This window comes from Erigeron canadensis, chromosome 1 (genome assembly GCF_010389155.1).
Source record: "Erigeron canadensis isolate Cc75 chromosome 1, C_canadensis_v1, whole genome shotgun sequence".
In the NCBI taxonomy this organism is placed as follows: domain Eukaryota; kingdom Viridiplantae; phylum Streptophyta; class Magnoliopsida; order Asterales; family Asteraceae; genus Erigeron; species Erigeron canadensis.
In genome coordinates, this window is record NC_057761.1 from 50,645,537 (window position 1) to 50,666,402 (window position 20,866).

Sequence of the window (20,866 nt, forward strand, 5' to 3'; positions counted from 1 at the left end):
AGCAGTAAAACCCAAAATAAATAATACCTTGAAGCCCGAAGGGCATCTGTTTTGGTTCAGCTAGAGTGTTGAAGAAAAGTAAAAATACAGTTACTTCAGAGTTTAGAAGGTAATAAGATGAATTAGCAGCAAACAGCCAATATACTTTTTTTATTTAGCATTCAAGACACCACAGTGACATCTAATTGGGCAATATGCGAAACTCGACCCCCCCCCCCCCCCTCCTGGTGAGATTCGAACCTAGTAGATTTCCAGAAGGTCCAAGTACATCTTAGCTTCCAGAAGGTTTGATCACAAAAATTAAGAGACTCGTTCATCCACAATGTACACATAAAAAAAAGCCTAATAAAAATAAGACGATATTCAAAAGTGTATCCAATCAAAAGAACCATCTACGATGTTAATGCAACTCAAGAAAAACAGTAACATTCATTCAGAAATACACAACCCGCAACCCCAACACAGATAGATTTGTACCGTAGAACCTTCCGATTGGCAAGTTCAAGTTAAAACCTCTACTAAATCACTCTGCCTCATTTGGGTCCACCAAATTTGCTCATCATTTTTGCAATAAGTGGTGCAACCTTTGGGTTTGCCTGGTGCTTGGCTAGATTAGCCGGGTTTTTCATCACTGCAAAAATAAACAGAATTCGATCACCATTCGGTTAACAGATTACAGCTACAAATCCTTCATCAAATGATGTAAAAATGGTACTCCATATATTTAGCATGGAATGTTACTACATAAAATTTTGTTGGGGTTAAATAAGCAACAAATATCAACTAATAATGTCATATGAAAAGCAGTGAATAAAAAAAAGTACCATCTTGCAGTGCAGCCATTACTTCAGGATCTTGGAACGCTGCCATTAACTCAGGGTCCTGTAGTCGATCGGCGAATTATAAATGAGTAGGAAACATGAAATAAAATAAAAAAAATGCTTCAACGTAGGCACAAATAGATATGAACCCACTTGACATATTAATATCTAAATAAATCATCAAACTCGGAAATCTACTCACATTCAAGATTTTACTGTAGTCAATACCGCCTGGCATTCCTCCTCCCATACCCGGCATGCCACCTCCCATACCTGCTGGCATACTGCCTCCCATACCCGGCATACCACCTCCCATACCTGCTGGCATACCACCTCCCATACCCGGCATGCCACCACCCATACCTGCTGGCATACCACCTGGGAACCCACCTGGCATTCCACCTGGGAAACCACCAGGAAAACCACCTGGCATTCCTCCAGCTCTTTCACTTGAAGATGCTTTTTCTTCTTTTTTGGCCTTCTCATATGCAGCCTATAAATAATACAACAAAGGATCAGATTGCAGAAAATTAGGAAATAGTAACCAAAAGCAACATGCCAACATAAGATAATTATTCAAATAGATCAGAAGAATTGCCTTGGCTTCTGCCCGGCGACTTTGTCTCTCGCGTTCGGTTTTCCTCTCCTCTCGCTCTTTCCTAAGCTTATCATATTTTCTACGGTGTTCCACAATTTTATGTGCATTGGGTTCAACCTAAATATAACACAAAGTGAAATGAAAATGCAATTATTAGTAATAATATGCAAAACGATTTCTATATATCTACAGATAACACAAGTACGCATCCTGATAAATTTATGCCTCCCCAACAAGGCAGACAGAATGAACATTTACAACTTATGTTTGTTGGTCAACCTTCTTAAGGATGGCACTTATTTCTTCATCGAAATCAATATTTGATGCTACATGAAGATCCTTTGCAGCCTCTTCCCACTGGCCAAGCATTGATCGAGCAATTCCACGTGTTTTGTAGCCTTTAGCAGAATCCGGATTTATCTGAAAACAATTTCAACAGAAATAATGTTGAACGAGATATTAAAGAAAATGGTAAACTAACAAAGCGCTTATAACAATATCAACAGTTAATACTATAATCGTTTTGAATAACATTTGAGAAAAGAGCATACATATATCAGCTCAAGTTAAATCATACTTCAATGAAAATCAACCATCATTTCTGGAAAGAAAAACTCTAATGACATGACAAGCTCACTAAATTAGTGTCATTTGCAACCTATACATATTATCATCAATATGGATGACTCGGTAAACCAAGTGTGCGTAGAAAGAGGAGCTAGAAAATCATAAAAATGACGATGACAAAAATGAGAAAATGCATCACTCGACTTGCAACATTTTCTATTAAGAAAAAAGACTACCTTCAGAGCAGCATCAGCATCCCGAATGGCAGCATTTGGTTTCTTCATTTTGATATAAACAGTAGCTGTATAAGAAAAAAAGAACAATTCAAGATTAACAAACAAAAGACAAATGTTCAGAATCGAGACTCTAATATCGACAGGGCAAAACAAGATTGAACAAGAAAGTATGATTCGATTATAACCAATAATTATGTTTTTACATTGAAAGAGACACACCTAAAACTGAATACACACATATCTATATATAGCCCTTTGCGTGACGGTTATTCCCGAAGAGTCATGTTGCTTCAATCCATCCTCTTCTCAATGGTCATGTCCCCTTTTTTCTTTTAGGCCCAATTGACCCGTTTACACATCTAGTCCCTAGACTCCACTAAGTAATACAATTGTAGACTAAACATATCTTTAGACCAAGACTTATACAATCATGTCCAACAACAAATATAAAAAGTACAGCTACATCAAAACTGTTACTTTTTACCTCTAGTTGCATACATGATAGCAGAAGTAGGGTTGAGCAATATTGCCTCTGTAAGATGCTCAATTGCTTCCTCTAGCTTCCCTGTACACGACAACGAGCCACATGCTTACTGAGCACGTACCCTTCAATTTAGAAAAGAAGAATAAGGGATACAAACCATCAGAAATTGCTTCCATTCCCTTTCCTTTTGCTTCTTGAGCAGCATCACGGTTTTCTTCAGAAACTTCCACTGATGAATCTCCCATCTACGATTATACAAAGTTAAAATAAAAACACCAAACGACACTACAAGAACAAACAAAAATTCAATTACACACATACTAAAAAGATAGATGACCGGAGTAAAGACATACCTTTTGTGGAGGATCATTATCAGGCTCAACAGTTTCCCCTTCAAATTCAATGTCGGATTCCACGATCTCCTCTTCTTCCTCCTCTTGAGGTTCTTCTATATCTTCATCACTCTCTTCCACCACATAAGACTTCTGCAAGAACCCAATAAATCTACCATTTAAGAACCATCAAGTTTTTCGACAGATCATCTCTATAACCACCCCCACCCCCAATATAACTGAACCAATTAAATCAGTATGGCCACACAAAACTAAATTTACACACCAACCTAGTCCCTCACTACTGTGAATTTCACTTCAATAACTTGATACATTTTTTCTTATCAAATGATACTATCCAAATCACTCAAGCATTATAAATAAACAATTACAGTATATCAGTTTTTCAACTTCTGTTTTAACCTAATACATATAAATCAATTATATATATATACAAGCACTAAATGTATATAAGAGATACGTACGGATTGTGAATCAGATTTGTAAGCAGATGCTGGAAGATTAGCTCCGAGACTGAAATCAGAACAAAATTAATCGAATAAAACATGATACAAAATATATGTATGATAGATATATACCTTTCGAGATAATCGCGGAAGAAGGAGAGAGAAGGATCGCTGAGAAGAGATGGCTCAGATTTGCAGCGACTGATGAAGACTTTTAGTTGCTCTAGTTTAGCGGCGTCCATGGCGTTAATCAGGGTGATTGATTTCAGCAGCTTTGGATGAATGAATATCTATATACCTAGGTTCTAGTAGCTTCAATTCCTCTCGCAAGTTTTTGAGTAAGGTATATGCAATAATGGTCCCTAAGTTTTTGATATGTCCCATTTTCATTCAAAGTTTCTTTTATTTCGTTTTTGTCCTCTATAGGACTATAGCTAAACAAAGAAATGTTTTTTTTTTTTTTTTTTTTTTTCCGATCACATCGTCTAATCGTTCAGTCACTTCGATTTATCACTAACAGCACACGTGGTATGATTCTATTGTCTTTAACTACGTCCAAACTTATGCGGTTAACAATGATGCTGTAATAAACATCAACAACACATGGCCACACGCACAAAGAAACAATGATAACAAATAACATAGGCAGCTAATACAATACTTTTATTAGTTCAAGAAGATATATTAGAAGAAGCATATGCTTTAAAGCACTTGGAAAAACAGGTGAAAAGATCATTAATTTATTAAATTATATATGATGATAGCGAAAATCATATAACTAAGGTTTATACAAGAATCCATATAATGACATGTAAATACTTACATCATCATTTATCATAACAATGAATCATATATAAATCAGACACGACTACAAGTCTTTATCTCAATATAAAATCACGCAAGACGAAATTAGAAACAAGCCGATAACTCCACTTGAAGCAATCTTGCCCACACCATTGTCCCTTGGCGGAGTGATATTACCTGCAAAACACATAGAATGTTAAAACAAAAGAGCTGCGAAAGAAAGAGCCAACAATCGGTTTATCTTTTTATCTGGTCTGGCTCCATTTTCACATTAACTTCTATGATTTCAATCGATGATAAATGAGGCTCACGAGTCATGTCTTAGAAAATGCAAACAAAGATAACACTAATAATATGAGCATTTGAAAACCTATTAAGATCGAGTTGCTCTCCTTGTAAAGACTTGGCTCTCTTTGTGAATCAATATCTACAAACCCGAAACCAACTTCCCGGTCTTTCCTAGCGTAAAAGAAAGATTTTTTTTTTCCAAAACCGACATCTTTATCACAACTTTTGCAAAATAAGTTTTCATCTTCAAAAATTTACAAAACAAGTATACCCGGCAACAAAAGTGCCGGGTTCGTCCAAATCACTTAAACTCGACATTGTAAAGCCTGCATGTATGTCCTTTTGCAGCTAGATTTGCTAAGGAGATGCCACGTGATGAACCGGTAGTTTAAGTGTTGGTTGCATAAAAAAAACAGCAGTACCCGGCAATGTAATTGCCGGGTTCATCTTTAGTTCTATAACCCCATTACTCCAACTGCTTTCTGTTCGAATCCATGGATGCCACGTGTTAAGGTGGAGCTGCTAAGGTACATATATTTTCAATATAAACATGCACGGACAATTTGCAAATGATGTATTAAATCTAAACCTGGCATTCAAACTGCCGGGTACTCCTTTCTTTTTGTCAGACACCGGCATTCTAACTGCCGGGTACTCAACATGGTGTCTACTATCAGCGAAGTGGTCATACACGTAGGATTAAACCGGCATTTTCAATGCCGGGTCTTAGTGATTTGGACAAACCCGGCACTTTCATTGCCGGTATACTTATTTTACTAATTTTTGAAGACGAAAACTTGTTTTGCAAAACTTGGGGCAAAGATGCCCGTTTTGAAAAAAATTCCGAATACTAGAAACTTGTAACTGTGCTTAATTTTGTATCTTTATAGACAACACTTTCTTTACACTTACATTTTCACCTTCATTCATTATGTGGGTCAAGTACTTGTTCAACCAGACATTACACATTTTTAATATGTATTAAAATTAAATTGAGCAATTGTTTAACCTTATAGTGCACATACTGGTACTCAAGGAAACATATTCTCAAAAACTCTTTTGCAAGCAAGATGGTAAAACATATAATTTTAGTTTTGAAACCAGCACATTAGAACTAAGCAACAATCCATGTATTAAATCCATGTTTTGGATAAACAAATGATGTTTTTTCTTATCAAGTTATAGAGGGAAAGCAAGCCTTTTTCTGGCAGAATTATGGTGTCCAGTGACTGTATCAAAACTTTTCTCCGACCATCTCCAATATTGGTACCAAGTGGGATTCAAAGTGAGACCTCTTGTAAAAAAGATGCATAATTTAGACCACTAGGCCACCTTGAAGATGGTTGTATACAAAACTAAATTTGATACTTGAAACGAAAAACATTATGTTTACATAAAATTTGCAAATTATAAATTGGTGTCAAGTGTAAGGTAGACCAATAACTAAGTTGTCCTTTTATACTTCCTCTGCTTTTTCCCAGTTGTTTTGGACATGAATTTCAAAAAATTTGTTCGTAAAGTTTACGTAACTTTGGAACTTTTCAACAATGGGAAAAGGATTCAAGGAAACCTTATCAAAGGGGTGTAGAAACTTGGTCAAAAGGGCACCGCTCCACAACAGATGGACCATGTCAATTCTATTTCTATCATAATTAACTATTCCACGCTCCAAGTCTTGGTCAACTTTTATAAAGAAAATAATGATCATTGTCAGTTCAAACTACTGATCTTTCAATTCTATTCTAACTTCTAATTTAATAACAAAACTAACTTTTTCTTCCACATTTTTAGAAGCACATATAGCATGTTCAGACGTGTATGAAAGTCAGAAAAAAAGAATTGTCAGTTTGGTGCTGCTATTACGTGATGGATGCTCTTGATGCCATTTGCTTCGCTAACATCTTAACATCAAAAGGGAGAGAGTCTTGCCGATGTAGCTCTTGTTCTTCTTCCTTCGTTAACATCAAGAGGGAGTGTATTAAAGAGAGTGAAATTGAATGGTAGTTTATGTGACACTGAAAGAATATCTGCGTCGAGATGGTCTCACTGTCCTCGCATTGATCGTCTGATCGATGCATCTGGAATTGTCTATTGAGGTATTACGCAAAAAGGGGCAGACTATATTAGCTAATGTCTCTCAACAGGATGCCTCACACGGAACCAATCGACCGGGGATTGAGAAGGTGGACGAAAGTAAGCAAGAAGGGGAAGACAAGTAGAAAAAGCAGGTTTAGGAATGCCCTTGCTTAGGAGGAAAGACTGATTGTTACATGAGAGGGTATGTACTATCAAAACGAAAGGGGGAACGAACAAGCATTCATTTCTATCTCTCCAAGCAACTACTACTAAGTAAATATTCTTTTTGGAAGAAAGACCACAAACTATCACGGATACCAACTTTCTAAAAAAAAAAAAGCTAAGCAATAAAAATGCAGAACATTTTAACAAACAAAAATGCACCCAGTCTAATCATTCAACTATAGACTATTGGAATGACTAATAAGCAAAATATTTATGTTCACATGTACAAAATATCTTTATTAATCGTGTTGTAGATCTATCTCTACTTCTCTATCTCCATCTCTATCTCTACTATCTCTACTACAATATAAATCATTTGTTACCTCCAAATTTTTTCAACTTTCAACTTTTCAACAATGTACACCTATTAATGCATAATGTACAATACATTTATATACATGTCAACTACTTATTTTTTCTCTCCTCCATAAATCATTTTATTCTTTCTAATTTATTCAAAATCTTTTATCTCAAAAACCGTACATCGATAAATTGTTAAAATTATATGGGTGTTCTTAAAATTTAATACTCTTTCATTAGAGATGTCATTCAATATACTTTCGACGAATTTTTAAATCCGAGGGCCGAGCCGTACGGCTAAAGCATTTGGCTATCACACTCTGTGACCTATCACCCCGCTATCTTACCGCCGAAACGCGCAAGTACTTTGTCTCGTAATATAAAATGAAACTATATGTTAAAAAATTCAATTTGTAAAATATGATGTTTGGTGGATCATGAAAAATACCTGGTGTAGCTGGAGTGGTGGATCCACCTGGAGATTGTGCTGCTGTATCGGATCATTAATAACAAAATTAGCTTAACAAATACATATACTAAAACGAATCATCAATTATTTTGAGTTCTTATGAAGTAATTCAACAATGATTACTTTTACTTATCTAAAAAAATAGTAAGAAAAAAAAAATAAAAGAAGAAAAGGAAATGAAATGAAATGAAACTAACCAGTATCACATGCGCTAGCATCATATGAAAGACCACACAACCGCGGAAGGCGGAGAGCCTGAGTAACATTGATACCTATTCCAGACAAAAAAGAAGGATTCTTGTACAAGTTACACAAACAAGGCAGATCGGTCGCAACGGCTTCTTTTATCGGGTCACAACATGAGTTTGGTGGTTTCGTTGTCGTGTTTAGGTACGCGCCACATGGGATTAGTTTGGATGCACATGTTTGAGCCTGTGCTCGTGTCGTCGATATTGATATGGCTGATATCGCTACAAGGGCGACCATTACCTTGACTGATAAATAACTTGCCATTTTTGTGTCTGTGTTTTTTGTTGTGTTTATTTTGTTGAGTTTAACAGAGGAAATATATACTGTATATGGTTAATGGGTCAATGATTGAAAATAAATAAAAGGGCAGGTGGTGGAATTTATAAATAAGTTTGTTGAAAGTTGAAGGTGTTTTAGCTGGCACCGATTGATTTCTTCATTATACTACTTGCTTCTTATTTTTTTATTCTTTTTTACTTATATTTTTAAAAAGTTATTATTGATTATTGTTTTCCTCTACAACGGTCAACATAATTTTTTTAATTATAATCCATCAATTTTTTTTTTTAATGAAACTAGTATTATACCCGATTGTTAGCTGGAGCTAACAAACGTTAACCAGTTAAATTTGGAAAAAACATTAAAAGAAAACTGATACGCATAAATATACCAATATATAGAAAAAACCTTGCGTTGTTAGCCAAGGATAACAAATATAAGTATCCAGCCAATAAACAAGAAAAACAAATCGAATTACAACTAAAATAAAAAAAGGAAACAATATTGAGGAAAAAAATCGACTAAAATTAACAAATGGGAAAATTGGTAATATTGCCATTCCATTTTTTTATATGGAAAAGAGAAAACCTTCAAGTAGAAATAAAAAAGCCGAGAGAATGAGAGTTGAAAACGCAAAAAATTAAGATTAATTGTGACATATGAGGCTCGAACCCCCAAACACTATTAAAACAATGGAACCTGCGCATCAGTCATGACCAACTCTTCTACCATCAATGTTGTTAATTTATGCCACACTTTTACCTGACTGTTCTTCTTTGTCAACGCTAGTAGCTTAATTCCATCCGGCTTCTCCTCGGCTCACTTCACTAACTTTAGAGAAAAGAGTTGCAACAAAAGATGAAGAAGACTTTTATTGAGGCCTACAACTTCTCCGAGCCGACTAACATCCCTTTCCATTGTGATATTATATTTAAACGTTATTTTAATATTTGTGTGGACCAATCAAACTGAAGATCTATTCACACGAAATTTGTTTAAATAGGTTATAACTATATATATATTATTAAAAAATCAGTGTAACTAATTTTTTAAACAATTTTTGCTATATGGCAAGTGTAATTTGTATAATTATTTATACTGCCTAATAAAAAAAACCACCTTTTTTTTTCCTTTAAACTTTGGGCATTTAAAAACCAAAAATACCCCTTTCTTTTATTCACTATGTTAAACATCTCTATTTAATATACCTGTAATATTCTTAATGAAATAATTTACAGTATATATCTCTCAACACTAATATAACTACACTACTATCTTTAACATCAATTATTTTTACACACACCACCACTACCGCCCCCGTAAATCTATCAATAATGAACTTATATTTTTTTTAAAGATGTCATATATATAATTATACTATATTATGTGATATTTAAAAAATCCTAACTTTTACAAATAAAGTCACATTTCGAGTTACGAGTCAAAAAACATGTTTTCGAGTCGAGTTAAAAGTTACAAGTCGACAACTATGCCAAACGCGATCAAATTTATTTGACGATTCTATATAAAAAAATAAACAAGTAATCCCTTTAAAGAAAGTTAAATTATATAATTTTACAATTGTATTAACAAAGCATATTAGCCCCCTTTCATTTCTTTCGTTCTCAACCATTTTAATTTTAAAATGTCAAAAGTATTTTTATACAATCAAGATACCTAATTTTTAAAAAACCTTTGATCCACCTTTTTATCATCATCTATTCAGATTGTCTACCTTGTTTGTTGTTCGGGGTAGGATCGAGTCGACTGAGTATGCCTTCTGAATTTGGAGTATCATGCTAAACTAGAACCTTTTCTGCTTGATGTTTTCAGCTTGAACTCCTAAACTTTAGTCATGTTGAGTTATATTTTTTTTTTAGAAAATGTCACAAATGGTCCCTGTGGTTTGTCATATTCGCATTTTGCCCCCTGTGTTTTTTTTTCCATTGCAAATAGTCCCTCGATTTTTCATTTTCATTGTCACCGGTCCTTGACACTAAATTCTATTAAATTTGGCCGTTAAATTCCTCACGTGCGTACCACATGAGAGCGTTTTAGTCTTTTTACCAACATAAGGGACTATTTGTGATAAATAAAGCACTTCTTTTTCCATCTTCTTCCTCCTTATTACAACACCATTACCACCATCAAAATCTCACCAATCACACAATCATTATCAATCCAGATTCATGTTTTTCTCTCGCTAAATCTTTTATTTTCTACCTCTTAATCTTTAATATAAACCGTTTTTAATTATAGAAAAAAACCCCACAAATGAAAATCTTGTACATTTCCTATTGATAGATCTCATCAAGGTATAATTGATTAGTGCTTCCTGATATATATTTTAATTAGAAATACATAAAAGATATAAGGTCCACATTTTATTTTATTTTTTCCTTTTTTGCCGTTGACAGTATGAATAAGAAGAAGAAAAAATCAAGAACTTTGTTTTTCTTTTTAGCTATTGTTGTCGACACCGCAAAGGCGCAAAGAAAGAAAATTTGGGGTTGAAATAAACAAATCTTTTTTTCCTTCGCTGACAACTAACAAAAGAAATCCCAACTATGAGATACAAGAGAAATTGGGATTGAACAAGGGATTTTAAAGTCTGGATGCACAATAATAAGATGACGTTTGGTGCCAAAAAAGAACCCCAAAACTGCCAGCGTCAGCCACCAAATTGATAATATAAGTGAGAAGATTTCGATTTCTCTTTCAACTACCGACGGTGGTGGATGGCAAGAGACGGTAGTGACAGAGATACTCTATCCTCTTTTTCGAATCTTCACCGTCAAAAGGTTTGTGTTTTGAGATATGTATATATATATATATGCAGAGGCGGCTCCCTCTAAGTTCCTACTACCGCCGAGGGTATCCGTTGTTGTTGTGGTGAAATACTTAATGTACAACGATGGTTGTTACCGACTTGCCGGGGTGCAAGATCGGAAAGACTTCTAATGATGATTTAATGATGTAAATGAATATCACTAATACGGATGTTTTGATGTTGAATTTGTTGTGGGATATCTTGAAATGTTTGGATGGTTTTCAAGATTTGAATGACATTATGACAATCGCTTTCTTGGTAGTGGTGTTCTTCCGCTAATTCTTGTTTTTCTATCTTCACATAATAGATTAATACGAGTAATAGATTAATACCTCCACACAACATATATGATCTCACCACGTGTATTTTTACAAACATGTATTTGCTAGTAGAGTTTCATCTCAACATTTGTTTTATATATAAGCCAGGCTACTATATATCTACTTGTTTTTAGGAGGTTGGAGATAAAAGATTTAGTAAGAGAGAAACATGAATTTGGATTGATAGTGATTATGTGATTGGTCAGATTTTGATGGTGGTAATGGTGGTAAGAGTAAGGAGGAAGAATAAGAAAAAAAAAGTTGTTTTATTTATCACAAATAGTCCCTTAGGTCAGTAAAAGGACTAAAATGCCCTCACGTGGTATGCAAATGACGAATTTAACAGCTAAATTTAACAGAAGTTAGTGTCAGGGACCGGTGGCAATGAAAATGAAAAATCAAAGGACCATTTGCAACGAAAAAAAAACACAAGGGGCAAAATGCGAATATGACAAACCACAGGGACCATTTGTGACATTTTTTTTTTTGAAAAGTAAACTTTATATTCATATACACCCCTCCCACAATCAAGGAGTGGTCACTTTACAACCAATTTACAAGTTACAAAAATTGCACCAATCTATCTAACTAGTAGTAAAATTCCTAGTTCTATGTTTATACCAAAGGAACCCTAACGTCTTGACATCTTGAAATACAATCTCGCTAAGGACCTTTGACTTTCTAAACCTCTTATCGTTCCTTACCTTTTATAAGCACCAACACGTGATGAACATAATTCCTTTCAAAACCTTTTGTTCCTTCTTTCCGTGCCCCGAGTGAGTATTCCATTTGATCAAGTCTTTCATAGAGAAGAAAAACATAGGCCTCACCTTGCACCAACTTGCAATTTTGTTCCAAACTTCAACTTGCAATTTTGTTCCAAACTTCAACTGCAAATGCGCATCCACAAAACAAATGGTCAGTCGACTTGTCCCAAGTTTCACACAAGCAGCATGTGATAGATTCCAGCCAACAGTTTCGTTCCATTAAAGCCGTGGTCGTCGGGATTTGATCCATAGCCGCCCTCCAAACATATATGTTACATTTTTTTGCTACCCATCCCGACCACTTGAAAAAATATCTATCACTAAAATCAGTCCCTGGGCGAAGGAACTCCTTCACACTTTTAATCGAGAAAATCTTTTGCTTGTCTTCCATCCATTCTCATCTATCCTTCCTGTTGTCAATCTTAAACCCCGACAAAAGCTGTTCAAGTCTGATCATTTCCATGCTCTCCTCCACAGATTTCGGTCATGTTGAGTTATATAATTGGGTGGAGACACTCCTATAGGAAGTCTTTTATGGTATGTTAATTTTTATTACTTCATGTGAATTGTATTCTTTAAGAAATCTTAAATTATATAATATTAAGAAAAATGTTAAATGCAGTCTTTTAGTTGCATTTAATGTACATAAAAAGCTTATAGTTTTCATATCAAAAGTTCACCTTTGAATTTTATAATAAGCGTTCAAGTATTTAATACACTTTAACTATAACTCTCTTAGGTTAAATGAAAGAAAATGCACTGCTTATTGTCGTCTTACAAAAGTTTTGAGACCTAATACTTCGATTATATTTGAAAGAGTCTATTTTTAAGTTCTATATATGAAAGAGTCTGTTTTGGGATACAATGAAAACAACCCCTCTATTTCAGTAAATATAAAATATGTTTACATCTTTACCTATTCCATATGTCGAGATATTAAGGTTTCCTAAAAAGACAACAATGAGCATTTTCTTTTTTATATTTACCACTGATGCAAGACGGCTTTAAATGTAGCTTTTAGCTTTGCGTTTAACAAGAAAAATCCCAAATTATAAATAAATCTACAGTATAAAGTTCCGGGGGAGTTTGATCAGTCGGCCAAAATGACATGAACAACGGCGTCGACTTCCTTCTGTACTCTATCTCCGACCACACACCAGCAACGCCGGCACCACCTCAGTAATCACCCCCCTTCACCATCCTTTCCCATGTGTGATTTTCTCAAATCCCTCAGGCTTAGCAGCTCAACTACACTATCATCAATTTCACACCTTCACAAAATGAATTTGACTATCTTTGCTATATATGGATTCTGCCGTCCAAGGTTTCCACTTCGCATCAAATATTTTTTAATTGCTCTTTCGTGAGTTATGATCATTCTCGTTCTAAAGCCAAAATGAAATTATATCTAAGGATTAAGTTTAATTATATACATGACACTTTTCAAAGATCTCTTTACATGAGATAACTCGGTTACGTTGTGTATATCTTAGTCAAAAAAGTTCACCCTCCCTCAGTAACCTGAATAGGGAAACCCCATCCGTTTACTTTGAGCTGTTATAGTTATATACATTGTCACACTCTTTTCCTTTTATCATATTCTTAGAGGACCAAAATGTTGCTTATTTTAGAAGCATATTAGTTTTATTGATTTATTTTTTTATAGATGAAAATCATGCATCAATATCATACATAATGATGAGATTTAAGTTTTGTTTCTTTTTCGGGTTGTGGTGAGGGAACCTCTCTTCTGCCCTTACATAGATTTCCCAAGTAGTAACTTGATCTTTTTAATTGTTACATTATTGCAATTGCATTTATTTGTTGTCACTGTTTTATTGCAATTGTAGATTATTACCTATTTAGAGCCAAAATGAAAATTTAAGAATTATAGCATTTGTGTAAGTTGAAGAAGGCTTCCTGTCTATCGTATTCACTGCTTATCATCATATAACTATATTATGTGTAGCTTAATGTGTTGATATTTTGGGACATATTGGTTCCATATACAAATTCGATCACTAAATTGAATGACTTGCATGTTCTTAATTGTGTTATTTACAGAGGGAAACCGCAAGGTGCCATTGAAAGACTACCGTAACATTGGAATTATGGCACACATAGATGCAGGAAAGATCACTACTACAACAGAACGTGTACTTTTTTACACGGGTAGAAGCCACAAGATTGGCGAAGTACATGAGGGCGCCGCTATAATGGACTGGATGGAGCAAGAGCAGGAAAGAGGGATCACGATAACTTCAGCTGCAACGACCACATTTTGGAACAAACATCGCAATAATATAATTGATACTCCTGGTCATGTGGACTTCAAACTTGAGGTTGAACTTGCTCTTAGGGTTCTTGATGGTGCTATCTGTTTCTTTGACAGTGTTGCAGGCGTTGAACCGCAGTCTGAGACAGTGTGGCGACAAGCGGATAAGTATGGGGTACCAAGAATCTGTTTTGTTAATAAGATGGACCGGCTTGGGGCAAACTTCTTTAGAACACGGGAAATGATCGTTACAAATCTGGGTGCTAATCCACTTGTGCTCCATATCCCAGTTGGTATAGAGGACACTTTTAAAGGGGCTATAGATATTGTGAAGATGAAAGCCTTTGTTAGGTCCGGTGAAGAACTAGGTGCCAAGTTTTCATGTGAAGATATACCTTCTGATCTTCAAGAGTTAGCTCTGGAATACCGGATTCAAATGATTGATACCGTTGTTGAATTGGATGATGAAGCTTTGGCCTGAAGGCATTGAGCCAAATGAGGAAAAGATTAAGAACTTGATCAGGAAAGGAACCATTGAGGGTAGTTTTGTGCCAGGTTTATGTGTGTCAGCGTTTAAGAACAAAGGGGTTCAACCCTTGCTTGATGCAGTTGTGGATTATTTACCATCTCCACTCGACGTCCCACCAATGAGGGGTACTGACCCAGAGAACTCAGAAGTTATTGAAAGAGGTGCTAGTGATGATGAACCATTCTGCGGTCTAGCTTTCAAGATCATGAACGACCCTTTTGTGGGCTCACTTATATTTGTCAGGATATATGCAGGGAAACTCACTGTTGGATCTTATGTAGAAAATGCAAACAAAGGAAAGAAAGAGAGATCTCGGAAGATTACTTGAGATGCATGCGATTGATAGAGAAGATGTGGAGGTTGCATATACCGGTGATATTGTTGCTCTTGCTGGGTTAAAAGATACAATTACTGGAGAAACATTATGTGACCCTAGAAAGCCCATCATTCTTGAAAGAATAGATTTCCCTGATCCTGTTATAAAAGTTGCTATTGAACCAAAGATGAAACCTGACATTGACAAAATGGAAATCGGCTTAATTAAGCTTGCTCAAGAAGATCCTTCTTTCCACTTCTCGCACGATAAAGAAATAAACCAAACGGTTATTGAAGGGATGGGAGAATTGCACCTCGAGATTATTGTTGATCGGCTCAGGAGGGAATTCAAGGTTTGTGTCTGCCCTACTCTGCCTTTTGTTCCTTTAATAGTTTTAGCGGTTGTTTGGATGTGCGTTCTGACAGTGATTATTTGGTATTTAATAACTAGAAAGAATCACATAATCAGCTGTAAACGTACAATAGTTGAGTGGATGAAGAATCGGATTATTTAAGTAATTTACAAATGAAATGACCAAGGAGGATGTTACTGTGAAAACGTCAGTGATGTCTTGTTAAAGTAAAAAGTTTCAAATTAGTAACCATTGTATGATTTAACCTTTCTAATATCTCAATGTTTTATGTTTCGTAAGAAATCACAACATAATCCCAGAATAATCTTACAGAAGAGATAAGTAATACAAATAAGATACCCGAATGAATGAATGATTTATATTAATGTTTAAATGTTCTGATACAATGATAAATATAAAGAGAAATATGAATCAAAGATACGATATAGAGATATAGATATAGATTTATTTTTGATCTAAAAAGAAAGGAATATGGCTGCACATTTTTTTGTGAATAATGATTGAATCGGGTATTAACCCTAAAATGGAAAATAGTGTTTGTATATATACACCCACTAATTTATATCTTCAGTCCCTCTATTCTGCTTCCTTTCAATTGAGTCCTTTGACTTCCTTTCTCTCCAGCTTTAGTCCACTAACATTAGCCTTTAGCATCTTTGATCCTTGTCTACAATTAAGCAAGACATAATAAGTAAATGTTGCATATGATCAAATGATCTTGCCTTCATAACATGTTTACCCTGTGCCACCAATTTGTAGCTACAGATACTGAGTTACTGATAAGTTAATTGTTTTATTTTATTTCTGAACTTAAACATTTAAAAATGTGACAATATTTAACACATTAGTGGCTGTCAACATTCAGGTAGATGCGCATGTAGGTGCACCACAAGTGAACTACCATGAGAGTATTTCCAAGTTGTCGGAAGTGAGATATGTACACAAGAAACAATCAGGCGGTCAAGGACAGTTCACTGATATAACTGTGCGGTTTGAACCATTGGAACCAGGTAGTGGATATGAGTTCAAGAGTGAAATCAAGGGAGGTGCAGTCCCAAGAGAATACATTCCAGGTGTCATGAAAGGACTGGAGGAGTGTTTGAGTAATGGAGTACTTGCTGGCTTCCCTGTTGTTGACCTGCGTGCGGTGTTAGTAGACGGGTCTTACCATGATGTTGACTCAAGTGTCCTGGCATTCCAACTGGCAGCACGAGGAGCTTTCCGTGAAGGGGTGCGAAAAGCGAAACCTAAAATACTGGAACCCATCATGAGAGTTGAAGTTGTTACCCCTGAACAACATTTGGGAGATGTAATCGGTGATCTTAATTCCAGAAGAGGACATATCAATAACTTTGGTGACAAACCTGGTAGACTTAAGGTATCACTAGTTTAAAAGAAGAATCCATGGTTATTGCTTAGATGTGACCCGGCCAAGTTACGACTCGTTCCGAGTCACCTCTGAACTCGCGATTCATATTAAAAGTCAAGGGTACACAGATGCAGATTGGGCTACGTGTCCTACGTGTAGTAAATATACATGCATGTTGATTATTGAATCTTGAGATTTTTGAAAGGATCTCCGGAAAAGGTTAATTCTTCTTAGATTAAGCCTAATGTTTGTGATGTTGGAGGGTACACAGATGCAGATTGGGCAGGTGATCAAATCACAGAAAGATTCACATCAGTTTACTTTCATGGGAGGAACCTTGTAACATGGAAAAGTAAAATACAAATGGTTATTGCAAGGTCAAATACTGAAGCTGAGTTTCGAGGTATGGCTCATAGATCAAATCTGTTGTATGAGACTTGCGGATCAAACAAAAAAAGCCTATTGTGATAACAAGGGTGCTATCGAGATAGCACAAAAATCCAGTTCAGAGACATTTCATTTAGGAGAATTTGGATCAGAAGATTATTCAGTTTCCTTTTGTCAAGTCTAAGGAACAACTTGCTGATGTTCTCACGAAAGTTGTTTCAGGAAGAGCATTTTATAACACGCTCCACAAGTTGGGCATGTAGGATTCCTATGATGCTCCAACTTGAGAGGATGTGTAGACAATGAGCTTTTGAACATTGTAATTATATAGAACTATAGAAGACTGGATTAGATAGCTATTCCGTATTAGATTAATTATGGTCGGACAAATTAGTGATGTATAATTTCCTATGTTGTATTTGTAACTATAAACTCTCTCTACTGGATAAGATAAAGAAATTAAAACTTTAGATTCTAGACATGGTTTCCACAATTTTAGAGACGCTTATGTGTTTGTGTAGTTTTAAAGTTCTTACAACACAACACCACAACACTAATCTGCCCCCCATATCTCTGCTGCACAGAAAAGCTAACGGCTTGCTAATTCTGTTTGTGTAGCTTATTTTAGTATACATTAAGATTAAGATCAATATTAATATGATGAGTTAAGTCATAACAAAACTATAGCTAAGATATATTATTAAAGAAAGAGATAATCGAAATTGTATTTACAAGTTACAATGATGCTGACAACAACATAGTAAAGAACAACAAAATGCTAAGAAATAGCCACAAAGAAGAATATGTGACACTAGCCAACACACAGAGTTACAACCAGCTTCTCCATGAACGTCCATAACCACCAGTAGCGCATATCCTAGTTTGTACATTCTCAAATTCCGATATCTGACACGGTACACGTATTCCTCCATGATGATTAAACCCGTAAACCTTCTCAGCTTCTCGTAATAAATCACAAAACAGCGGGTGATTGAAATAAATCACTGGCACCAAAACTCTACGTGCATGATCCTCTTCTTCACCAAAGTAAACAGCCAAGTGCCCTCTTGGCACCATTTTCTCATCGTCCTGCCCAATCCTAGCGTATTTTAAGCCCGATTTTTTAAAGCATAGCTCTTTCACACCTCTCTTTAAACTCCGTCCGAATTTGCATAGCTTTGTCATGACTTTGTCTTTACAATTTGTTGGTTTTAGCTTAGTGTAGCTAGAATGTGTTTGTTTATCATAAATTGCCCATTTGACCGCTTTAACCAGCTTGAGCCTAATTCTGAAACCCCGAAGTTGCTTCATGGCCATGAAATTCTTTGAGATTAAAAGGGTTTTGATTAGAATTTGTCAATTGTGGTTAGAAAGCTTGCAATTGACAATATATATAGTGTGTATATAGAGTAGTGTTTCTTGAAACTTGTATATGAAATTTGATAAGATTAAAAGGATTTTGTGGGAACTAATTTGATGATTTGAAATGGGTAATGACTAGAATTTGTGAATTATGGTTAGAAAGAGCTTATGATTTGACAATAATATGATCAAATATGTGCTTATAGGAAAGTGTTCTTGATGAAGCTTTTATAGGAAATGAGTCGTGTTTGGAATATGAAAATGAGGTCAAAAGTTTTGTGATTGAGTCAGAAAGATGTGAATACAGGTCAGTGTTGATGAGGTATATATATAAAGGTGGAAGGGAGGTAGTGGAGTGAAAGGACAAGATTCTTAAAATTGTGTTTGTTTTTTTATTTTAGTTTATAATTTATAAAATGATGGTTTCAAAGAATTTTTATAAGTGTTGGTAGGCAGAAGGAAGAAGGTGGTTGTCGGCACACGGCTCAGGTGGCTCATGTGGCATTGCAAGTTTTTAAATCATGTCGAAAGTGACCAAACGGATAAAGTGTTATCATGAGATGTCTTACTTTCATTTGTGTTTTGATGAGATAGCAATCAATCATATATTAATCGATAGTTTAAGACTAAAAACAAAACAACTTAAAATGTCAATAATTTATATATTTTTACAAAAGAATTTTATTATTTAATCGGAGTAATAGCTACACTATTCTTTGTATTCTCGAATTTTTTTTAAAGGATAAAATATGAAAAGATTGGATAGAGAAAGAAAAAAAAAATTATATATTAAAAAAACATTCTCGACTTACTTGGAAAACAAATGAAAAGAAAAGAAAATATAAAGTTAATAACATTCTTGAGTTAGAAAGAAAAGGAAAAAAGTTATAACTTTATAATTATGTCCTTTCATCCTTAAGGTTGTCTTTAGATAATAAGGGTAAATTGATAACTATACAATTAAGTTAAAAGTTTTCCATCCAAATCCTCCCAAAAATGGGAGGAAAGTTTTTTACATCAAAAACACCTTTGTTTTATTTTCTTCCCCTTTCTTTTCTTTTAGGGGGTGTTTGGTATGATGGAATTGAAAGAGGAGAAAGAAAATGAGAAAGACTTCCTTGTTTGTTAACATTTAAGAAAGAGAATGAGAAAGGAGAAAGGAGAATCAATTCAATTCTCTCTATTCTCTACAAATTGCAGAGAATGAGTGAGAATGGAAAAAAAATTTTTTTTTTTCTTTTCAAGATGTTATATGTATTAAATGCATTATTATTTAAATTTTTGTTTTTTTTATATATTCATTCTCTGTGGGTATCAAACAACGGAATCCATTCTCTTTCCAAATACTCATTTTTTTTCTCACTATTTCCATTTCCAATTATATTTCCATTTTCTATTACATTTCCATTCTCTATGATTCACTCCTACCAAACACCCCCTTAGGAAAAAAAAACTCAAGAGTACAAAATGAGAGAATTTTTTAATCTTTTTTTTTTCTATCTTTTATAAAAAAAACTCAAAAATGGAGTGAACTATGTAAGAGATTATGACTTTCCAATCTTAATTTTCTAACTTGAAGATGCAAACAAAGTGCATAACTGCCAAATAATAGACAAACCAAGTTGAACCTTTGATTTTTATTTTTTATCATTCAAAACCAAAGTTTATCTAATTTGCTTGTTAATAATGAAATTTATTAAACTAATCATGATTAACAAAAATTAGACAAAGCATGTCAAATGGTTTATATTAGTACAAGAGGACAAAATCTGACAATGTTTTGCATTGCTTCTAACATACATAGATCTTGATTTACGGATGCAATTGCCTCAGTATAGATTATTTTATTTTGATTTGTACTCTTAACACTACATGTACTAGTATTTAATCCATAAGTCTTTTTCTTAATTTAATCAAGAAACACTTGGAAATACCCTGATAGATCTTAAGACGAAACATCCTAGAACACAACATGTTTCAACCCATTTGGTTATGTCATACAAATCATTATTTAAACATAAGATTGACATACTATAACCACATGAATATGGATCCATAGTTGATATTTAACTATAAATGCTTATTTTAAGACATAAGAAACAAGACATGTCTTATATAATTACATATTTTAGCGATGATCTAG

The 20,866-nt window shown here is 34.6% G+C and overlaps 3 protein-coding genes and 1 pseudogene across 4 annotated transcripts; 1 reads left to right on the forward strand and 3 right to left on the reverse strand.

Annotated features, from left to right (window-relative positions):
* Nucleotides 1–325: 325 nt before the first annotated feature.
* LOC122579288 (FAM10 family protein At4g22670) lies at nucleotides 326–3,823 on the reverse strand. Its single transcript, XM_043751431.1, has 11 exons — nucleotides 3,638–3,823; nucleotides 3,524–3,572; nucleotides 3,060–3,191; nucleotides 2,864–2,951; nucleotides 2,707–2,787; nucleotides 2,223–2,287; nucleotides 1,699–1,839; nucleotides 1,420–1,536; nucleotides 1,024–1,314; nucleotides 825–882; nucleotides 326–631 (listed from the first exon to the last, which is right to left on the reverse strand). Exons 1-11 carry the CDS (start codon nucleotides 3,745–3,747, stop codon nucleotides 534–536), a joined length of 1,230 nt encoding a protein of 409 aa, XP_043607366.1. The 5' UTR covers nucleotides 3,748–3,823; the 3' UTR covers nucleotides 326–533.
* A 406-nt stretch (nucleotides 3,824–4,229) lies between these two features.
* On the reverse strand, nucleotides 4,230–8,278 carry LOC122609955 (non-specific lipid transfer protein GPI-anchored 7-like). Of its 2 annotated transcripts, none has more exons than XM_043782925.1 (3): nucleotides 7,865–8,278; nucleotides 7,647–7,685; nucleotides 4,230–4,486 (listed from the first exon to the last, which is right to left on the reverse strand). In XM_043782925.1, exons 1-3 carry the CDS (start codon nucleotides 8,178–8,180, stop codon nucleotides 4,389–4,391), a joined length of 453 nt encoding a protein of 150 aa, XP_043638860.1. In that variant the 5' UTR covers nucleotides 8,181–8,278; the 3' UTR covers nucleotides 4,230–4,388. The 2 variants fall into 2 exon arrangements, with proteins under 2 accessions (XP_043638860.1, XP_043638855.1); XM_043782920.1 differs by having other exon boundaries at nucleotides 7,647–7,688; nucleotides 7,865–8,277.
* A 5,864-nt stretch (nucleotides 8,279–14,142) lies between these two features.
* On the forward strand, nucleotides 14,143–17,442 carry LOC122594329 (annotated as a pseudogene).
* Nucleotides 17,443–18,026: 584 nt separating this feature from the next.
* Nucleotides 18,027–18,903, reverse strand: LOC122585730 (auxin-responsive protein SAUR15). Its single transcript, XM_043757855.1, has one exon. It carries the CDS (start codon nucleotides 18,676–18,678, stop codon nucleotides 18,190–18,192), a length of 489 nt encoding a protein of 162 aa, XP_043613790.1. The 5' UTR covers nucleotides 18,679–18,903; the 3' UTR covers nucleotides 18,027–18,189.
* Between the last annotated feature and the right edge of the window lie 1,963 nt (nucleotides 18,904–20,866).